This window comes from Pelodiscus sinensis, chromosome 27 (assembly GCF_052426305.1).
Source record: "Pelodiscus sinensis isolate ZL-2025 chromosome 27, ASM5242630v1, whole genome shotgun sequence".
In the NCBI taxonomy this organism is placed as follows: Eukaryota; Metazoa; Chordata; order Testudines; family Trionychidae; genus Pelodiscus; species Pelodiscus sinensis.
Genome location: NC_143078.1, coordinates 8,723,222 through 8,745,693, shown reverse-complemented (window position 1 = coordinate 8,745,693; position 22,472 = coordinate 8,723,222). Strand labels below are relative to the sequence as shown.

The 22,472-nt window shown below is 47.6% G+C and overlaps 2 protein-coding genes and 2 non-coding genes across 12 annotated transcripts in view; 2 read left to right on the top strand and 2 right to left on the bottom strand.

Moving 5' to 3' along the window:
* PIK3C2B (phosphatidylinositol-4-phosphate 3-kinase catalytic subunit type 2 beta) overlaps positions 1 to 3,153 on the bottom strand; it is an 86,862-nt gene extending 83,709 nt beyond the window's left edge. For 2 of the 3 annotated variants that reach the window (XM_089773702.1, XM_075910112.2), the window contains exon 1: positions 2,776 to 3,152. The gene's annotated coding sequence lies outside the window, so the exon portion shown is untranslated. Of the gene's footprint in view, positions 1 to 2,775 lie in introns of all 3 variants that reach the window. The other variant, XM_075910115.2, reaches the window with a different exon arrangement.
* Positions 3,154 to 9,014: 5,861 nt separating this feature from the next.
* TRNAK-UUU (transfer RNA lysine (anticodon UUU)) lies at positions 9,015 to 9,087 on the top strand. Its single transcript has one exon. It is a non-coding gene; the product is annotated as a tRNA-Lys (tRNA).
* A 250-nt stretch (positions 9,088 to 9,337) lies between these two features.
* On the bottom strand, positions 9,338 to 9,410 carry TRNAK-UUU (transfer RNA lysine (anticodon UUU)). Its single transcript has one exon. It is a non-coding gene; the product is annotated as a tRNA-Lys (tRNA).
* Positions 9,411 to 9,468: 58 nt separating this feature from the next.
* MDM4 (MDM4 regulator of p53) overlaps positions 9,469 to 22,472 on the top strand; it is a 39,578-nt gene continuing 26,574 nt past the window's right edge. For 5 of the 7 annotated variants that reach the window (XR_012897855.2, XR_012897856.2, XM_006133074.5 and 2 more), the window contains exon 1: positions 9,469 to 9,604. Coding sequence is in view for 3 of the 7 variants with exons in the window: in XM_006133074.5 (XP_006133136.1) it covers positions 9,508 to 9,604 (97 nt within the window). In the remaining 4 variants the exon portion in view is untranslated. Of the gene's footprint in view, positions 9,605 to 10,743; positions 10,913 to 19,103; positions 19,201 to 22,472 lie in introns of those variants that run through there. The other 2 variants (XM_006133076.5, XM_006133075.5) reach the window with 2 other exon arrangements.

The following is a 22,472-nucleotide window of genomic DNA, read 5'->3' as shown; positions in this document are numbered from 1 at the left end:
GGCAGAGCAAGTTTCACCTGCTCCCTGCGCTCCCCAGCCAGAGTGAGGAATGCAGCAAACTGTGCACTTTCCCCTCGCTCCCTGGCAAAGGGGAACAGCCAGCAATTTTCCTGTATAATTTGGGGGGTGGGGATCTTCAGCCCCACCCCCTCACTAACAGGACCTGAGGAGTTTGAGGCTCGATATGGGGGCAGTCCTGGATGGGGGGTTGGGAGGCACCCCCAGCCAGCCCCTGTCACCTGCTTGGTGATTCTGTCTCTTGTTTGGTTGGTTTTCTGAGAAGCAATCCCAGTCCTGGCACATCCCATTTTCCTGGCACAACCAACCCCCGACCTTGCTTTAAGTCAGGGGTGGAGAACCTCAAGCTTGGCCCCGGGCTTGCCTGGATCCAGTCCCTGAGGCTCCCCCCTCCCCCCAGTACTGGGGAGCCCACGATGGTGCTCCAGAGAGCACATAAAATCTACTAGCCTGGCCCCTCTCCCCTCCGAGACGCTGGTGTGCAAGGAGAATGAAGGGAGTGACTTTCTATTTCTCAGTCAGGGGCCACGTCAGTGAGGGTTGGTTTTGCTTGTGTTTCTCACTTGTGTGTGGCCCCCGACTGATCTTTCTATTTGTCAGTGGCCCCCGACCCAAAAAAGGTTCCCCGCCCTGCTTTGAGTTGTAATAAGAGGAGGCTGCATACCAAATTTGGTGGCCCTAGCTGTTATGGTTTAGGAGGAGTTCTTGAACAGACAGACGGATGCACAGACGAACGATGCTGTTTTTTCAGTTGTCCACCAAAACACAGGACCCAGCAACACGGCGGATGCTCTGCCTGATCCTGCTTTGCCTTTTGTTTAACATTATCCATTCCTAAGTGCTCATCTGTCCAGCTATACTGGTGGGGCTAGAAAGCTTGGCTTGCCAACCTCGGTTCTCCCTCTAATCGCTATACTGCAGTTGACATTAAAAAAACAAAGGCATATTTATCGGCTCACTCCAATGTCAGCTTGCTGTAGCAGGGACCCTGCCAACAGTTAAGCACATGCTCACCATTCCAAGTATGAATAGCCCCATTAAATCCCAATACTTCCCATCAAGCAGATGCATAAGAATTTGCAAGAGCAGGGTCCTACAGTATTTCTTTCCAAAGGCAGGAAAACATCACAGTTTATTGTGCTACTATCAATATCACAACAAGTGCTAACCTTTTTACAATGCAGTATATAACACATACGTGCTAAAAAAGAAGGAGCCCTATTGAGCAGCTCAAGAAATCTGATCTATGCCCCATTTGAGTTGGAAGAAACATATATAGACACTGCTCCAACCCAGAAAAAATCTGGAGGAGCGGAGAGAGTTTGGCATCCTGGAAGAGAACAGAAAATCTAGAGCTGGATCACTCTACCACTGAGACTTTGCTGACAGGCAACTTTATAATTTGATGTGGATTGTTGTATTGTCTGGCTATTAAAAACTAATGCGGCCTTTTCAGGCTGACTGTGCATTTTAATGGGCAAGGTGCCAACACTTTGTTTTCATTAGATTATTTAGTGCACTGCCCCAAAATCCTGTTTTATTTTGCTATTATTTTGGGGGTTTACAGTTATGGAAAAACAAGGCTGGGCTTGATCTTTTTGGATTGTACACAGGAAATGAATCACAATAACACTGTATTTGATTCAATTTAGCACCAAAACTTTCTCTTAGTAGGTCAGATATGATAAGTTTTATGAGGCAAAACGCAGTAGTGCTTCTTTAACTAGGGATGTTGCTATTTTTTCAACCAGGCTTATGATAGGATCCACATGAATTACAGATAAACCAGTCTTTCTACACACACAATGCATAAATAATCTCCTTATGTCTCCTTTAAATGTAATATACAATCATTCTCTTCATGCAACAGGGGACTAGAATGAAAATGAACAAACAAACAAAAAACCAGTGTAATTAACCAATGGGAAACTCCAACAAGGAGTCGGACTGTACAAGTTTTATTGAGGACCGATCACCTTTAAAAAAGTAATCACACCCAGGAACGGATCCCCAAATGCTAAAAACTCTTAAGGCCACGAGGCAATTTGCCATTCCTTGGAGGCTTGTTTTATTCGCTGGCAATAGGAAGAAGAAAGAGCTTAACAAGGGGGGAACAAACACACAAAATGTTCCCAACCCTGCCAACTAGGAAAGTCACAGGAGAGGGGGAAATGCTGGGGCTTGTGTTCGAGGGGTAGGATCCGCTCTGCTTTGTGCAATGTATTTATTTATTTGTTTGCGGCCCTTCTTGCTGCAGGGAGCTCCAAAGGCCTGGTAAAAAGGGCGGAATGCAAAACAAATGTCTCAAAGGAGATTCTGGCCCTTGACTCACAGGATGTTAAATCCACAGAGACTCGGCTCCCCGCTGCTTCAAATCTGGGGGGAAGGGGGGATTAAAATACAAGCCGCTTTCGCTTATTTGAAATAATGATCTCCGAGCGCTCTGCAGCTAGGAAGGGAGGTTAAAACAACCCGGGGATTTGCTCTCCACCCCCACCCCAAGCATTCCCCTGCAGCTGGGCTCAGGCCACACAGCACCCTCCCCCAACAACCTGCTACCGACTGCTGCGGCAACATTGTATCCAGGGCTGGGACCGTCCCCTCCTCCCTGCATTGTTGCACCTTCGATGTTTCGATTTGTGAAAGGGGAAATTCCTTCCGCTCGCTCCTCTCAGGCGCTGCCTAGTCAAGATCAAGCCGCTCCTAGTCAATTTCACAGCCCCCAGGTCCGCTCCCGGCAGCGGCTCGGTTTCTTACCTGCTGTTTGCACTGCGATTTCCGGGGCTGTGAAAAGCTTGCCGGCGTATTTAATGGGGTGTGCGCCTGCCACTTAACTCTTCCTCCATCTGACACACACCCCTTTCCTCCTGTGCTGAATGTTCAGGACAGCTCTTCCAACACCCTCAGGGCGATCTTGCCCAGGATAAACGCTCGTGTCTCGGCGAGGCAGAGAAAACCAGGGGAAGAAATTCAAGAAAAACGTCCCTCGGAGGGTGGCTGGCAGGAGGGGTGAAGCCACCAGACTGCACAATGCCCGCAGAGCAAAGCGAACTAGGCAGCGCGAGCGAGAGCGAGAGGGCGATGCAGCCAGGGGGAGACAATAGAGAAGAGAAGAAAAGGGACATGCCATCTCCCGGAGACTTCAGGCATTGCACCGCGGGCAGCTGGCTGCTAAAGAGCCAGCCACAAGCAGATTGGTTACTCTCTGAAGCGACCACAAGCAAATCAGTTCCCAAGGCCAGCCTCCCCCCCCCCCTTCCTCTTTTTCCTACGCCCTTTTCCACGGTGATGGGGTGGTAGATAGAGTCAGCCCTGCAGAAGCAGAGCCCTACCAGTACCCATATTCCTCTGCAACTTTGTATCCTGCCCTGAAGACACCCGCCCAGCCCCAATATCAGGGTTAGTTGCATCTAAATTGCAGAAGTGGAAAATAAATCTGGCTCTCCAGAGACGGTAAATGGGTCCTTTCTAAACACCCTTTGCTCCTCTGGGAAACACCTGTTATCACCCATCCTCTTACCGTTCTTGACCGCTTCCCTAGAGCCATGCATAGCAGGGCACTTTACTGGATAGGCCTCCAAAGACCCTGCAGTGAGTGCCACACAGACATACCACTAATACCCAGGGCCAGATTAAGGTGGGGGGCCAGCCGGGAAGCTGCCCGGGGCACCAACCTATGAGGGGCACCTGATGGCAGCTGTAAGGGGCGCCGTGCACCCAGGGTTGGGAGCCACGTGGCGCCCCTTAGAGCTGCAATCGGGCGCTGCACGCTCGATTGCAGCTGTAAGGTACGCAGCGCGCTGAGGGGTGGGGCCGCACATGCGTTGCGCACCCGCTGCCCGGGGCACAGGAATGGCTTGAGCCGGCTCTGCTAATACCTATAGATTGGAGTCAATGGGACTTTGTCTGAGTGCACAAATCTGCCTATGCAGAGCCCATTGGGTTTGTGTTGGGAAACGCTTCAATTGGACTCCAGATAGACTCTACGTGCTATTTGTGGGGTTCTGGTTGCAGGGCTTAAGTTATATCAAGATCAAAGGAATGAGTTGACAACAGTAGGAGGGCTGGGAGAAGTAGGTGGAAAAGAGAGAGTGTAGTATAATTAGGCAGTTCATTGGGAGCTTTCCCTTTGACGGTTGCAATTTATTAATTCCCTTATTTAATGAGTAATTATTATTCATTTGTGCTGCAATAGTATGTAAAGACCCCAGATTTTTGGATCAGGACTACATTGCATTTGACACTGTACAAACACAAAACGAAAAGCACAGTGCTTTCTCCAAAGATCTAATGTCCTAATCCCCATTTCATAGGGTCCATATTACCAACCCCAGAGGTAAAACATTATGGACCTGGTTTCAAAAAGTCCTGAGATTAGCTTACAAATAATTATTTTTTTAAATTAGTTCATTTTATTTGCTTTCTTTTTTTCTGGGCCTTCAAGGTACACTTGAGTCATCATATCCGTGAACCTTAAAAATAAAAAAAAAAGATCCTGAGATTTGCACATAGCTGCATAAATCCAGGAGCTAGGGCTATAAGAAAAACATAAAATATGGCAAAACTCATGTGCCACCTGTCAGCCCCCTCCCCACGGGTGTGTGGGACGGGGTCTCCCTTGCACGAGAGACCAGAGCCCCCGTCCTGGGTATAATTTCGGCCCCCATCTACCCAGGTGCAGATGCACCTGTGCATGAGGGCAAGGCCCTTGGCACAGTCGCCCGCTAACCCTGGGGCCTTCTGCAACCTATGCCCACTGGTGCGTCCCGGGTCTGGCTTCGGCGCCCGCTTGGGGCAAAGTCCCTCCATTGCAGTGGCTTGCCTTCAGGTTGGTTGAGCTGTGGCCCTCTGAGTCACTCCCTCGAGCCGGGGCTAGGCCCGAGAAACAGTGCAGTTCAGTTTCTTGCAGGGTAGGGGAACTCGGGCCCTCCCCTTCAACCGAGCTCCAGCCCAGGACCCCAAAGTGTAGGACACCTTGGCACTACCTGAATGGCGAGGTGTAGGTCAACAATTCACCACCCCTCTCAGGGGGTTGTCCATTGTGACTCCCCATCCAGGGCTACTTCCTACGCAGTCTAAAGGCTCCTTCGGCATCTGCTTCTTGCCTGCCCCGTCACGGCGCTTACCCACCGAGGCTGTAGTCGTATTCACTGGGGTAATGGAGGTCAGGTAATGGAGCTCCCCATGGGATCTCACTGCCCCGCCGCTGGCCTTGGACTCCTTCCTGAGGGGTTGCCCCTCTGCGTCTCCTGGGTCCGCTCCCCTGGGTCTGCACGACTTGGAGCTAGCCCCATGGCTCTCTGCCCGGGTTGCTCCTCGTCCAGGCTCTCCGCGTCCTCCGCACCTCCCACTCTGTCTGCTGTGGCCGCATTGGCGTGCTCTGCCCCCCTGTTCAGCTGTTCCGGCCTGGTTTTTGAAGCGGCTGAGAGGCCGCCAGAGCATGTGCCACAGCACCGGAGGGCACCGTGCGGCGTCACCCCCTATCACTGGGGCTGCCGGCGCCTTCTTGCCTGGGAGAGGGGACAAGCTCGCCCCATCACATCTTGACAAAATAGTGAGGTTTTTGCAACCTTATGGAGTGTACTTTCTATAGACTTCTGTACAGGTCCTTATATTGTTTACATCTTGAACAACTCCCAATAGGGCATTATGTGACATGAGTAAGCACTTGCTGCATGTTCTGTATTTCAGCAGTAACCATGCACAGGCAGTAACCATGTCACAACTTGCCTTGTGACACAAATCTGTGCTTTTAGTGGGGTGCATGGTTTTGCAGCGTAAATAACACGTTGCAGGCTGCTGTCTCTCAGGAGCAAGACACTGCCTTCTATCAGTGGGCAACCTGCAGCCCACTTGCACATGTGGCCTATGAAACATTTTGTTTACTATTGCTCATGCCATTTTCCTCCTGCGTAGTTTTTTTTTCCTACTGGTATTACTAAAGTGATATGCATGTAAAGCCAGGACACATGAGGTGAGGTGCACACTGGTTGCTCACAACATTGACTGTTAGGGTTGCCAGATGGTTTCAACAAAAATACTCGACACACTTGACATTACATCACAATCTACATGACATCTTATTTAGAAAATACTGGACATTTATATTTTCTCAATTTGTTTCCTGAACAGAGAGCTCAAATACTGGACTGTCTGGTTCCAAACTGGACACCTGGCAACCCTATTGCCTGTGAGAACCATGCGCTCTCTCTGAATCCAATCACAATGCTGCTACAGTCCAATCGGCACATCCCGCACATTCTAGGTACGCAAGCACAGTGAGCAAAACTGCCCTATCCCGGGAGACCATCTTGGTTAGGACAATCTTGTGGCCCACTGAGAGGAAGGAGACCACTCATGTGGGCCACTCACTAGCTTAGGTTGCCCCTCACTGCTCTATAGTCAACATTCACTTGTCCTTTGTTTCACTGATGTACAGAAGAGCCTCCTAGAGATAGGGTGGAAGTTCTGTCTTTTCCCTTGAAGCTTGGAGAACAAAAACATTTTTAGAATCCAAACTCTGACCAGATCTAGTTATTAGGTGGTCCCTGACAGCTTCCCAAAATTCGCAGAGTAGTCCCCCGCCAAAAATTATCGCCCACCTATAGACTATAAAATCATTGGAACCTTGGCTCGGATTTTCAGAAATACTCAGCATCCAAAAGCAGGGCCAGCTTCTCCAAAGCCCTCAGCTCCTAGCTGGGCATATTAGCAAGCAGTACCTTGAACTGTTGTTCTCAGCGGGAGCTGCTGAGCCATTTTGAAAACCTGTTCATTGAATTTAGGTGCCTAATTGGGAGCTGTGCGCTCTTGGAAATCTGCCCTCTTTGTCTTTTTAAGCATTTGGTCAGACACCTTGTTTCACCTACACCTCTCTGGGGATTACCAATAATTCTCCTAGGAAAGAATCTCTCTTCAACTAACCAGCCAAGCAGAGGAGTTTCACCTCTCAAAAGACCACTGACAGGCAGTTCTAAAAGATGTGGGAGAAGGCCAAATTGTAGATGTCCACTATGAAAGTCATAAATTTACACCTAGGACTTTGTGCCCAATGTTAAGGTTTGCGCATCAAGTCAATGCTAGAGTGACTTTTTAAATAAAAGGTGTTTAGATCCATGCAGCTAATAATCCAAGAAATATGCCGCCCCCTGCTGGAAAAAGATAACAATTGCATTGGGGAAAAGAAATACAAATATCGGACAAGTCGCACATATTCTGTGCCTGACTTTCACCCTGTCATGGTACTGATAAAGATCCCTGGGTCAGTATTCTTGCTGCTGAGGCCAGAGATGCTGGAGACACCAGATCCACTAACTACCCATCCTTTCCCAGGATGGGATGGTTTCCTGCAGTTTATTTCCTAGCACTTGATCCAGATTAGTTTGAAATCCTATACTCCAAGTGAGGTGGGCTTCTGCTCCTACCCATGGGGAAATGATGCTGCTGGGAAACAGACCATCCTCCGCAGATTCAGTCTAATTTTTCCTTTGCTCCCTGCCAAGCTACCTTTGATAGTTCTCTTTGGTCTAGAGGAGGCCAGCCCAAAACAAAGGGGGATTATTCTAGCTAATATTCCTGTTATTCACATAACACCCCCTCTTTTGTTAATTTCCTGACACACAGATCATCACCCACCTTAGCCCTGGATTCCTGATCCTGAAAGCATTGTGGGTGAAAGGTGCGGTATAAATATAAGGCATCAGTATAACCTCAATAATACTTAGGCTATGTCTACACAGCAACATTATTTCAGAATAACTGACGTTATTCCAAAATAACATAGTCCATGTCTACACACAAGCAGTTATTTCGACATGCTGTCGAGCTGGAGGACTGCTTACTCTGACTCCTGTAACCCGCATTGTACGAGGAGTAAGGGAAGTCCGGGGAAGAGTGTTCGGTCTCAAAACAACTGCTGTGTGGACAGCGCCAAAAGTCAAAAGAAGCTATTTTGATGTAAGCTGCGCAATTAGCATAGCTTAAGTTGCGTAGCTTATTTCGAGTTTAGCCCCGCTGTGTAGACGTGCCCTAAATGTCCATAACTCACATGACTGGATCCCAGAGAAAAACAGCTCACTGCATTCCCTTGCACCTCTCAGGAACCCAGACTCCTGTTCCAGTGACATTCCAGCTGGCTAACTCCCCATGCATTTACTGATGCTTCTTAATTTAATTATGGGAAAAATAAACTTCTCCTCTCTAGCCATGCTCCACCCCTCCAGGCCCCACCCCTTCTACTTAAATAGAACTCATTGCTGGTATTCGAGGGACTGCCACCCAGCAGGGCCTGCTCTAGGCTTTTTGCCTCCCCAAGCAAAAAATTTTTCCCGCACCCCTTTTTTGTTGGCTTTTACAAGTTTGCACTTAGCAATTTTTTTTGTTTTCATTCTCGTTTTTGTCCCGGCATTTCAGCCCTATAAATAGCAAATATAATTTTAATTATTTTTTTTCCATAAAGGCAAAGGTGCTCCAAGTAAACTCCTCCTCCCCTTTCGCTAGCTGTTGGGTCACAACACAACTTTTCCCTGCCTTTTTACCCCTTCTTCTAGGCCAGGGGGGTTCTGAACATTGTTGGGGATGGGGCAGTGAGCTAGAAGGATGGACCTACCGTATCAATTCATGTGTCTATGGCACAGTCCCACTTATTTCCAATGTGCATGAAAATGCCGAAGCTGGAATTGCCATAGGAAGTACCAATGTTCATAGTCACCACAGTGTGCAAACTTTAAAGCCATCCCCAAAGCATTTCTAGCACTTACTGTGTTTCAGGTGGAAGGAGGGGGGAGATCTTTCCCCTACATGAGGCAAGGTAGGTTTAGGGTCTCAGCTGCTTTTCACTGAACAATCTCACCAGCCCTCTTGCTGGCCAGCTTAAGTGTGGAAATAGAATTTGTGGAAGAACTAGTAGTAAAAATCACATAGAAAAATTTAAAAAATTCAGCACAGTGTCTGCACAGAACCATGTAGGCAGCAGACAAAACCTTTGCTATCAGAGCGCCCGGATAGCTCAGTCGGTAGAGCATCAGACTTTTAATCTGAGGGTCCAGGGTTCAAGTCCCTGTTCGGGCGTGTACCTTTTTTTCCCCCTCCAAATAAATTAAACCAGGTGAAGCAGGAGTAAAAGCTACAAATCCAGTTTTAAAAAGAGAAAAGTCTTCTTCCCAAAGAGCAAACGCCTGTGGCAAATCCCTACACAAGCTCTGGCCAAAGTGGGAATTTAGCAGCATGGGGGGGGCTTTGCAGCGATTGCTGCAGGAGACACACAACAAGAAAAGGTGGAGCAGCAAAAAGATTGAAAAATAAAAAGAAAAGAAGGATTCGCCCGAACAGGGACTTGAACCCTGGACCCTCAGATTAAAAGTCTGATGCTCTACCGACTGAGCTATCCGGGCTCCTTGGTAAGATTGACTACTAGGCCCTTTACAAGATCTATGCGGAAGGCGGAGTTCAGTGGTGGTGTAGCTCTTCAAATTGCAAGAGCGAGGGGCAATGGCTACTCGTGCACCATGCAAAGAGAACAAAAGGTGCGCTTCAAGAACTACACAAAGGATGAGGGGCAAAACTGCCCCTACCAAAACCTATGCAGGTAGGAGTGCGCTCTTGTAGAAAGGTCTTCACTAAATCAAAGAATAATTCTTTGCAACTTTTTATAGCATGCGCCCTTTGCTTGTGGGGCGGGGGGCTGTATTGCTTTGCACCATGGTTGTGGCGGAGCACACATCCCTGCGCACACTGGGGGTGCATTGCTTTGCACTGTGGCACACTAGGGGTGCATTACTTTGCACTGGGGTCTCACATCCCTGTGCACACTGGGGGTGCATTGCGTTGCACTGTGGCTGTGAGGGTACACATCCCTGTGCACACTGGGGGTACACTGCTTTGCTCTGTGGCACACTAGGGGTGCATTGCTTTGTACTTGGGTCCCACATCCCTGTGCACACTGGGGGTGCATTGCTTTGCACTGTGGCTGTGAGGGTACACATCCCTGTGCACACTGGGGGTACACTGCTTTGCTCTGTGGCACACTAGGGGTGCATTGCTTTGTACTTGGGTCCCACATCCCTGTGCACACTGGGGGTGCATTGCTTTGCACTGTGGCTGTGAGGGTACACATCCCTGTGCACACTGGGGGTACACTGCTTTGCTCTGTGGCACACTAGGGGTGCATTGCTTTGTACTTGGGTCCCACATCCCTGTGCACACTGGGGGTGCATTGCTTTGCACTGTGGTCACACATCCCTGTGCACACTGTGGGGTGCATTGCTTTGCACTGTGGCTGTGAGGGTACACATTCTTGTGCACACTGGGGGTGCATTGTTTTGCTCTGTGGCACACCGGGGGTACACTGCTTTGCTCTGTGGCACATTAGGGGTGCATTGCTTTGTACTTGGGTCCCACATCCCTGTGCACGCTGGGGGTGCATTTCTTTGCACTGTGGCACACTGAGGGTGCATTGCTTTGCTCTGGCTGTGGGGGCACAGCTCTGCCCCAGTTGCTGGGCGAGGAGCGCTGTTCGAGCTACGCCCAGTTTGGGTCGCTGTTTTCCTTCCTCCAGCTGCCCGTGTTCCCTCGCGGTCCTCCACCCGCCTGGCGGCGCTGGGACACTCGCGCTCTCTCTTTCTCTCCCCCTACCCTCTCTATGCTATACACCTGTCTGGCCGGGCTTCCCGGCGGTCTCCTGCCTAGGCCCGGCTTCCGGCGCGCTCTATGGTCTCAGTCCCGTCGGAGTGACTCGTCCCCACGCAGTTCGAGGCGGAAGTGGCCGCGCCGCCATGTTGGCCTGGAGGGGAAGTGGAGGCCTGGCCCCCCACTAAGATGGAGGAGGGGCGCCAACTGGGGGCCTAGGGCCCCCTCCGGCTGCAGGGCGCGCTGGGGCCCATGGAGCAGCGCTAGGGTGAGCCTGGGGAGCGGCCTGGAGGGGCGGGGAGGCCCTGAGGCCTGGGCGCTGCTGGCTTGGGGTCAGAGGGCCTAGCCTGGGGGCAGGGGGTCATGGCCTGGGGGCAGCGGGCAGAGGACGGGGGGATGGGCACAGCAGGCACAGGGCGGGGGTGGGACTAGGCGCAGGACTGTGGCTGTGAGGGGTCAGGTCCTGCTGGGGGGGGGGCGATGTGTCTGCAGAGGGGGCAGGCTGTGTCCAGGCCGGGGATGAGGGTGGGAGGCAGTGGAATGTCGGGTACCCGTCTCTGGCTGTGGAGGCACCTTGCAGAGGGCCCTGGCGGGAGCACACAGCTGCTGTTGGCAGGACACAGTTCAAGTTGTGCTCTCTTTCTGCTTGTGTCTGTAGGCGTGTTGGGGGGCGCGTACATCCCATTCATGTCAAACAGAATCTCCCTTCTGGCAGGCACCCTCCTGGTTCCCATAGCGAGCACCTTCATGTCTGGGCTGCAGCGGTTAGACAGTGGCGGATGGCACCGTGCTGCTGTTTGACGTGTGTTTTGACGCATGTTTTGCGGTGATGATAAACTCAGCCTGGCTTTGTAAAAGTAGAGCCCCTTGGCAGGACAGCGGCAGTAGCACCATTCCAGACTTTAGTATGTGGTTCTGAACACTTTTATAATATTTATATGGTTAGATTCATTTTCCAGTGGTCTGTTTTAGGGAGCTCTTACGGTGGTTTGACCCTGAATGGTGGTTTGCTATACCTGTTCCATCATATAAAGAGATTGACAAGTGTTTCTGTGTATACCTTTTTCTCTAAAGCACATTTATTCTGATTTTTTTCCCTCTCTTTATGCTGTCGTGTGCCTAACAGTTACCTAAGGCATGACCTGGTACTTTTGACAGCCTTCGGAGGAACTGCATGTTACTGCCTGATTAGGAGGGAAAATTAAGGCGGGGGCGCGCAGATCTCGACGTCATTGGATGCGCCGTAATTTTGACGTTGGATGCTGGCACGCCTTCCCAGAAATGAAAGCTGGCAAAAGCCCGTCTGTAGTTTAGGAACTACCCATTCTGCTAAGTGCAACTTAAAAACAAGGAAGCTTTTTACGAAAGGATTAATAAGGATTTTTAAAAAGACTAAAAAGCATGCAGTTTCGTAACTATCTTATTGTAAAAGGTGCATGTCAGATTATTAAAATGTGCTTTTTTGTGCTTCCTGGAGTTGTCTCTGTCTTCCAAAAATGATCAACAGAAACAGCCAATTAGGAGCTGAGTTTTTTAAAAGATTTGAAAACATTTTTGTTGGGCTTACTTGAAACATAAATTGAAATGAACTGTATAGGAAATGTCTGGTCAATTGTGACTTGGGTTAATGAAGCAGCTTCTAACTACATCAGATTGAGTTTAACGAAAGAAACAGTCCAGATCTTTTTCTGAAAGGGAATGGTGGCAGATAGATGGGAAATAGGGGGCATGATATTAAATAATGACATGTAGACAGACTTAAGGTCTTTTTTATATCTGTGAGTGAAGTGTACCCATACTGCTTTGATTTTAGGTTAATTTTATCTGTGTATTATTTGTTAGTATTCTACTGTTGACTTACTGCCTGTGCAGCCTCATACTCATTGGGTGGCAGGCTAGGACTACTTATCTCTTGAGGACTCTGTTGATCAGGGTTCAGAATGGTCCCTGACACCCACGTTGTTTCTCTGACATGCTACCTCTAGTAAGTCAGGTTCATTTGTATATAAATAGCATTTAAGTGGCTCCCTGGGGGGTAGCAATTATAAAAATGCTAATGCAGAGATGGTTCAGCTGGCATTTCAGCCTCTCTAGTCCAGAGCTGATGGAGCAAAGTTAGACAGTGGGTGGGTTATATGTCAAGTGACTACCCTGCAATATTGCTGCACTACTGAAGTTGCACAGGTGGAAGTTGAATTGGGGGAATATTTATCAAGTAAAGCTAGTCTAGACATCATGAGTGACCATGTTTTTAATAAAAAAAAAAAAAGTATGTATATGTGGAGTTAAGAGTGGCAGGACGATTATACAGCAGAACCTGGTCACAGAGAAAGCTGGTACTAAAACACTGTTCTATAAGTGGAACAAAAAGTACCGTATTCCTTCAGTGTATTATGTAAACTTTTGTTCTAGTAACCCTGTACTGGCTTACAGGCAAGTTCTCCTGTGGAAAACATGACTTCAGTATAAGGGGATTCCTGTGACATTGTACATATATGATTGCTTGGACACACGTGGTTCTCAGTCTCAGTTTTTCAGTGTCCGTCAAATGACTTTAGAATGCATGTGGCACAGCACAGGTTACATCATTTACAAAGTTATAACAGATAAGATATGTGACCTACAGACAATTAATAGCATCACCTTAACATGCATGCTAGGTTTTTTGGAAATCTCAGTGATTACAGAAACATTTGCATGAAAGATGCTATACAAAATAGGGATGTAAAATCCTGTTGAAAATGTAACTGGTTAAACTATATGTTTAACTGGTTAACCAGCCTGCGGCACCATGCTACGGGATGCTCTGGCTAGGCTGTGCCCACAGCATCATCCTGCGGATGGGAGCTGCTCAGGCCTGATCTTCACCTGGGTGGGTGAGTATGGGGGAAATTAGATTACCCTCCATACTTGCAATTACAGTGTGTGGTCTAGTGCAGTATTTTTCAAACTTTTTGATACCAAGGACTGGATTGCTGCCTTCCTAAACTTTGTCAAGGAAATCTCAAGGACTGACATCAGTTCATGGAATGGTTGTAGAGAAATTCTGTCTAGTGGGCAGGGAATTGAGATATCGGGGTTCTATTCCTAACGTGGCCACTTGTGTGCTGGCAGGGAACTAGTCATTTCCTTTGTGTTTTTGTTTGTGTTTTTGTTTGTTTGTTCTTGTTTGTCACTACAGCAGCTGGCACAAGGGGATTGTGATCTCAGTTGGGGCTTTTAGAAGCTACTATAAATATGAATACAGCTTGGACCTCACTGGTCCAGCACCCTTGGGACCTGACCAGTCCTAGATGTGGGATTTTGCCTGACCAGGGGAGGTTATTTCTGGCCCTGACCCGGCTGCTGGGCTCCCGGACCATGTTGCTGGAGCAGAGACGCAACCTATAGTAACTATAAGATCGTGATGTTACTGCGAGTGAACCCCTTATGTATGCAGAAGGTCCACTGACTTCATACGTTTTATATATTAAATTGGGTGTCAAAAGTTATTTTACAGGTTGAGTGTTAATCAGGGTGTTTAAGAGACAACAGGGACAATTAAAAATAAAACCTAGATGAGAAACCTATCACCAAGTAATAAATATGATTAATTTCTTCAGTAAATAGAATCCTTTGGATTAGGACACAGTAAAACAGATCTTCACTGATTCTACTTGCATTAAGTCCCTACAAGTCCCTGCTTGTCTTGTTGTAGGAAGTGTTACCAGTAATACATGGTGGCTGTGTTATACAATCTAAAAAGGCTTTGTCTATGCTATAAAGTTTTGTAATCAAAATCTGCCTTTTGTCTACAAAACAGTGAGAGCATATGCATTGCAATGGAACTTTTGTCAGGGAAAAAGCCCGGTTTCCTCTGACTAAAAACTTCCATCCTGTGAGAGACTTTTTGCTTTTCCCCTCCCTTATTGTTGATAGAGAGCCAGTGTAGACCCTGCTGTTTGTTTGGACAGAACTGGCTTCTCCCAGTATCCCACAGTACCTGCCCTGATGGCTCTGCTCAGCTTTCATCTCGACTTCCCTTCAGACATGTGCCACTCCTCTTTCAAAGCTCCAGGAAGTGTCTTACTGCTGAGTGAGCTGCTCCATTTGGGGAACAAACAAAGAGCAAATCATTGGAATGCTCCTATTCTTCCCTGCTCTAGAAACACAGGGGCAGGCAGACTGCTGCTGCTGTGGGGAGGTGCAAGGAGAGGCAACAGGCTGCTGTGCTGCTTTGACATTCCTCAGCACAGAGAGCTCAGAGGTACTCAGGGTGCCTCTGCTGAAGAGGGGGAAATCCCAAGCAGAGATCTGCCCTACCTTCCCACAACATGGCACTGTGGGATACATACCCATAGTGCATTGCTCCCTAGTGTGGACATGATCTGTCGACTGAGGGCGCAAGCATGAACACTTTGTTGATATTTGTTTTGTTAACTTTCGGGTGTGAACTAGGGACATAAAATCCCATTTTAATGAGTTAACTGGTTAGTAGGGATGTGAAAGGTTAGGATGATGCTCACCGGTTCCAGATAACCATTAACCGGTGAGGGCTGGTGCAGCTCTCCCCACTGGTTAACCAGTTATATGGGATTTTACATCCCTGCTGGTTAAACGTTATGTTTAACCGATTAACTGCTTAAATGGTGATGAGGGAGAGGTTGCTGTGGCTGGGCTGCAGCAGCCCCCCGCCTACAGAGGGCAGGGGGCTGCTCTCGCCCTCACTGGTTAACCATAATTCATAAGCATCACCTGATAAAGGGTAAGTTAAGTATTCAGATCCCTAGTGTTGACGTAAGGTTTTTTTTTTTTTTGACAAAACTTGGTAGTGTAGACATACTTAGAAATCAGTCACTCTCAGTGCTGTCCTTTCAAAGGGTGTGTCTAGACTACAGGGTTTTGTTGACAAAAGTGGACTTTTGTCGACAAAACTATAACTGTGTCCACACTGCCTTTGAGTTATGTCGACATAACTCAGCAGTTTTGTCAACGTATGTAAACCTCATTCTCCGAGGAATAACGCCTTTTGTTGACAGAGTTCTGTCGATAGAAGGCATTATTGCATCTACACTGTCCTTTGCGTCCACACTGCTTTGTCGTCAGAACTGGATGTAGTCTAGACGCTCTTTGTCGACAGAAGCTTTGTCAACAGTATCTGTCGACAAAACCCTGTAGTCTAGACGTACCCAAAGGGAAAACCATATTAGGATAGGACTACTGGAAGCATGTTTCTCTACAGTAGTTTTCTAGCTGCATCACCAGTGTCAAATATCTTGTAGCTGGTGGTTGATATAGGAAGATTTATAGAGCCCTTTATCAGCACTCAAGTTTTTTTTTTAATGGGAACAATCAATTTGAAAATAAACCTAGATTTTCATCTTCCTTCTTCTCCTCCCCCCTCAAAAAATGGTTGTGTAATTTTTGAAATAAAAAATGTTACATCATTTTTTGCAAATGTTAATTGTTATCGGTCAGAGATTAGTTTTGGATTTTTATTGGCAGTCCTTCATGTGTCTCATTAAGCTTCACATTCCTATCCTATGGCAGCTATGTCATGACTAATAAGTCTTCTGCCAATGAAGCCCTGACCACTTAAAATAGATATATATTTTTTAAATGGCAGGTCTGAATTTACCTATACTTAAAAAAATATTGAATGAGTTTTAAATACAGTCCGCATATGGTAAATAATACATTACAGGACTCTTGTGCAAAAATATATCTATCTATCTGTGTCTTCACTATTTCCTGATGGAATGCCATAAATCTTCAAAGCAAAGAATAACCAGCATGCAACTCTAAATGAAAGCAGAACAGCAAAAATTAACTAATTTAAAGTTAGGTAGGCTCTACAAAATGACAGACTACTTGATATTGTTGTGTAACTTTATATCAGTGCTATTGTGCAACTTGAAGCCCTTGAAGATACAGTAAGGCTGAATAGAGGAAAAGCTTACCCTCTGCCCTCCAAATGCCTGTAACCATACCATTTTCTGCAGTCATCTTACAAAGATCTGTGTACAAGAATAGCTATAACAGGGTTTTTAGTGAGTAGTAGTATCTTAGAGGAGAAGTCCTATCTGCACAGTCAAAATCTATTATTAGAGCCCTGCGTGGATACCCAATTTGTAGCCGCATCCAATCTGCAATCCACAAAAATGAAATGCAGATATCTGCAGATTTGCTGGGGTTTCGATATAAAATATGAATCTGCAAAAATGGTCTGTGGATATAAGGCAAATAAGTAAAGCCCTGCAAATCCACTAATATCCCCATTTTATCTGCGAGTACCTGCATCTGTGGATGGCAATGCAGATAGCTTGTGGCTCATTTTTGCAGATATTGGTGTGAATGTGGATACCCATTTTGTATCCACGCAGGTCTCTACGGATAGGTATGGGTGGGTTTGCAGGGCTGTATCTATTATGTTGGAAGTATGGAGTGACAAATGTTAGGTTTTGCAGACTGCACAGGTTTTAAATGGTATTCTTGAATTACATTCATCAAAATGTTGTGAGATGGCTAGACATTACTTTTTGAAAGCTTAGCAGTCTGTGCAGTTATCAATGCCTTTCGTGGTATGGTATGTGGTAGCTGGGTATGAACTAGGGATGTTAAATGGTTATTTGGTTAAACTCTTAACTGATAAGCTGATGCTTGTCGGTTAATGATGTTGCTTAAACTCGACTGGCTTCCAGGGAGGCAGCTTCCCTGTGGCAAGGCAGCGAAGCCTCCTTCCTAGGAGCCAGACAGGCAAAGGCTTCCCGCTCTGCTCCTGGGGCAGTGAAGCCTCTTCCCCGGGAGCCAGGTGGGCAAGAGCTGCCTGCTCCACTCCTGGGGAGGAGGTCTTGCTGCAGACTCTGCAGTACAAAGCTAAGCTTTGTTCAGGTTGGCCCTCCCTGATCCAGCGCCCTGGGGACCTAAGTGGTCCTGAAGAAGGGATTTGCCAGATCAGGGGAGATCATTTCTGCCCCCCCAGCCCAGCTCTGTTCCTTGCCTGGCCTCCTGGCGGGCTCCCGACATGTGACCAGCCTGGCTGCCCTGCCATGGCAGCCCATTGACCTGCCGCTGGGGCACTCAGCCTTGCTGTGGTAGCTTTGCCAGCCTGCAGTCTTGCTGCTGGGATTCCCGCCCCCCCCCCCCCCACGGGATTTAGGTCAGCTTACCTAGAGTTGCTCAGGGTTGTGTATTTTTCACATATTGAGCTGGGTACGATTAACTTTTTTATTTAGACCAGACCAAAGAGAATGTGTCACTGCAGAGTTAGGCCATCTGCATATATTCAGTCTGGTGAAAATGCTCTGTTAATGGCATTAGCTATATCAGCAAGAGAAGCTTGAGAATGGCCTAGGATTCAGGATATTGGAGTTCTAGTCCTAGCTGTGCTATTGACCTTGGACAGCTGCTTCTTGCTTGTGTCTCCTTCTGTAAAGGCTAATAATTCTAACTAAACAGGTGTGCTGTCAGAGTCTAACCTCTTAGCTCCATACACCTCTGAAGGCACCGAAAAGGGAGCTGTTACTTAGGTCAAAATCTTCCCATTTCAGGCTTCTGTAGCATCTATGGTTAGAACCTGTTTAGAACTTGGATGTTCTTTAGAGTGAGAGGGATAGGGATCCAATGATCTTTGGAGCTTTTTGTTAAGAAGTTGTTCCCACCAATTTGAAGTGGGTGTTTAATTACTAGCATTCAGTTCCACCCACCTCTCTCTGACTCATGAAACTGCTATTGTCTGTAAGGATCTCCAAAGGGGTTAAAACTATGAATTAGCTGTTACTGTCCACTCTGACTCATTAAGATCTTGCCTCAACATGTCACAGAAGACTTTTCAGTGAGCAGGTAGGTCACAACAGAAAGAACGACGGTCTGGGATTTGCAGATGAGTGTGGGAATACCTTATCCCAGCATTGGTCTCCCAATGAGCAAAGTTTGCTAGAGCATAGTGAAAGGAGGTATGGGGAAGTGTCCCCAGTATAAATCAGCTTGAGATATTTAGTGAACAGAAATTGTAAATTTCATAAAAGCAAATTGAAAACTTACTACTTGGTTGCTGAAGATTTCAGTCCCAGTGGCTCTTACAAGGCTACCTGTCCAGGTAGATGAATTGTAGGTATGTAAAATCCCGTTTAATCAGTTAACTGGTTTAATCAGTTAACCCTGCGGCGGGGGTGCTGCCATGGGCCCCTTAAGCTCAGATGGGCTTAAGGGGCCCATGGCATGGTGCGGCAGGCCCATCCTGCTGTGGGCTAAAGTGCCTCCCCAGCCCACAGCAGGATGAGTCTGACTGGGCTGGAACAGCCTTGTGACAGGAGCCCCTCACCCCATGCTTTTTTAAATGGACTTATGGACATGAATTTACATAACTCAAAGGTGCTTTGAGCAAATCATTTTGTGTAACCCATCAATCTGCATGTCATGATCCGCTGGTTCTGTTTATCTTCCTCTGTTGTGTGTATCATTTGTGTGTGTAAAATTAGACACATGGAGTGGGCTGCACCTGAAGGAAGGAGCTGAAGACCCCAGGGTGGGGAAGAGGGCCCTGGTTTGGAGTGGCATCTGAACAAGAGGTTTTAGGTGAGTTTGATGAGTTTGCACTGAGGTTTCAGTGTAGAATTAGCCAAGCGTTTTTGTTTCTTTTGATTTGTAACTTACTTTGCCCTGCCTGTTCTCACTTATTACTACTTAAATCCTACTGCCTCCACTTAATACAATTACTTCTATTTTCTATCAAACCCAGTGTAAGAAATTGTTACCTGGGGGGCAACCAGTGTGCACATTCCCCCTTTCATTGTTCGAGGGGGCTTACCTAATTCTTTGGGGTCTGATCCCATCTGGGGAGTGCTATCTCAGGAGGCGGGGCCCTAAACTGCACTCTCCTCAGACCTGAAGAGGTTCAGTGTCTGTACTGCTTCTTGGTGGGGGCAGGGACCTCAGCTTGGGGCCTTGGCTGTGGGAGACTGGCAGAGCTGGCCCAGCAGGACCAGGCGGTGAGGAGCCCCAGAGACTGGGAAGGCAAGTGGCAGTGGCCATGTCAATACCTTGGGAGGTACCCCTGTGGGGCCATCTGTGACCCCCTCCCCCCAGTGGTGCAGCAAGCAGGGTAAATGCGCACAGCTGGTTGCTCTGGTTGCTTGTTGCGATTTTAAGTGGGTTCTAAGTGAGGTTTTTGGAAGGCAGACAAAGTGGTTACTGGTTTGTTATTTTCTGTTTGCTTATTTCGGGGAACAGAAACAGAGTCAGGAAAATGAGTGAGAGTGAGGTGCAGAAGGAATGGGAGCTGTACATAATCTGGGAAGCAGCCAAGGAGGCAGAACACAAGAGACTGGTGGTGTTAAAGCGGCATGAGATGGAAGCCATAAAAGCCCAAGCTGCCCGGGAGCAAGCTGCCCACAAGGAAACCCTAAAATTAATATGACTTGAAATGGATAGAGAAGGAAGAGCTGCTTGAAAGAAGGGGGAAAGAGAGAGGATACACGAACTGGCTGTACTGGCTGAGAACTTTGCACATTGATTCAGAGAAATAACCTCTGTAAAGTGGCTGAGTCCATCCCAGAGATTGTTAGCAGGGATAAGGAATCTTGTGCTGAAAGCCCAGAGGGGGAGGGAAATTCCACAGGGGCTGGGGAAGCTCTAGCTGAGCTGGACAATTTGCAAGCAGGAGGAGGGACAGAGGAAACCAGCTCTGACCCTGCATTATTGTCCAGTTTCAATGAGTCTGTCCAGGCTGTGGTATGTCCAGGGGGGCATGGGTACAGCAGGGGACAGGTCCAACCCTGGGAGGAAAAGAGGTGTGTGCCTTGGAGCAGAGCCTTCAGGCAGAGGCTGGAGACCAAAAGGCTGCTGTAGGAGCTGAGGAATCCAGGGGCTTGGTACCTGAGAGCTTACCCCATGAGGAAACAGCGAAGACTTCAGGGCTTCAGCTGGACAAGTGGCAGATATCCTGGAGAAGAAGGAACAAGATGGGTCCTTCATCCATCTTTGACAGGGAGGGCTGGGAGATGGATGCTGGGTGTGCATCTGTAAACCCAAGCCGCCTGTCTGTCAGTCATGCTTCACGGTGGGTGGGGTGGTGGTAAGTCTGAACTCTCAGTGGGGGTAACTCTGCCTTTACCCTCATGGAAGCAGAACCTGGGGTACTAGTGGAAACCCCACTGGGTCAGAACACACAAGTGTCAGACACCAAATTGGCACCTGATTTGAGACAGGGAGGTAGAAGTCTCAGGCTGAACAACTATTTGTTGTTCCATTTGTTGTCTGTAAATGCATGAGAGCCTGCTAATGTAACACCTCAGGGAAGTGATAGAGATGAAGGAACAAAATACAGAACTATGTAGCACTTTAAAGACTAACAAGATGATTTATTAGGTGATGAGCTTTCGTGGGCCAGACCCACTTCCTCAGATCAAATAGTGGAAGAAAATTGTCACGACCATATATACCAAAGAATACAATTAAAAAAATGAACATATATGAAAAGGACAAATCAAAAGGAGTGAGGAATACTCCAGCATGGGGAGGGGAAAGCCTCTCTTTTGGGAACACATTCCTTCCCAGGATAGTGTGAGGCAGAATTCCTTCCCAGAGCCTCCAAGGAGTGCTTGACATGGCCTACACATACCTCACTGATGAGAGAGAAAAAGCTATTGTTGAATGCACCCCTTGGGACATAGAAGTTGTAAAAGGGGGAAGTAGTACTGTGCCATACAAATGGTCTAGACTAGAGCAGCGGTTCCCAACCTTTTCCAGATGGGGACCCATTTTGACAATTCAGGAAGACTTGGTGATCCAAGGCAGTTCAAAAATGCGGGGGAGGGAGAGGAGGAAGGGAAAAGGAGAGGAGAGGAGGCAGAGCCACCTGGGGAGACACTTAGCAACTCTTTTGAAATGTAATGGCGACCCATATTTGGGTCCCGACCCATAGGTTGGGAAACTGGTCTAGAGAGAGCTGAAAACCATACTTGGAAACACTACTGTAGAATTGGCTTGTAGGTAACCTTATGTCTTTCCTTGCAACTCATATGGGTTAGCACAAAGAGTTTGATGTGGACTGTAAACCTCTTGAAACTGTAACATGCTTAAGATTTTGGAAGAGTTTTTGTGCCCCTTAGGGACAGGAGTAAAAGGATTCCAGGATCATGCAGCTTCTAAGCTAATGACTGCACAAGCTTAAATCTGTGCATGGGCTTAAATCTGGGCGTAGCAGCAGAGGCACAACCAACTTGCATGGCTGTGTGGAAAGGGAAACTGAGGCACGTCACCTCATGGCAATGGTGACTAAATATAAAGCTATGTGCATATGGAGCAACATTGCTCTCTGCATGCTGGGGGCACTGCTATACCCTCATGCATTTTGGACCATCGGGGACCAACTTTGGAAGAAATGCCAGGAATGACTGCACAAGATTTGGTGACACTGGATGGTTGGGCAGCCAAAACCCAGGTGCACTTCTGGATACACTGCCTTCATCTTGGACACTGTCCAAGTAATTTCAGGGGGAAGGTGATGGGACCCCCCATGCTTTTGAAATGGATTTATGGACATGAATTTACATAACTCAAAGGGGAATACTTTGTGAGTTTCAGATGTGTGAATGGGAGACTTGGAGGGTGTTAGCCACAACTTCTTGATGAGCCACTGTTAAACAATCTTTTGTCCTTAAGTGGCCTCAACTCCTTAATAAAAAGAATAGGAAAGCAGAGGCCTGGCAGAGGCCTGGGTATTTGGGCTGCACCTGAAGGAAAGAGCCGAAGATCCCAGGGTGGGAAAGAGGGCCTTGGTTTGGAGTGGAAGCTGAATAGAGGTTTTAGGGTGAGTTTGAAGAGTTTGTACTGAGGTTTCGGTGTAG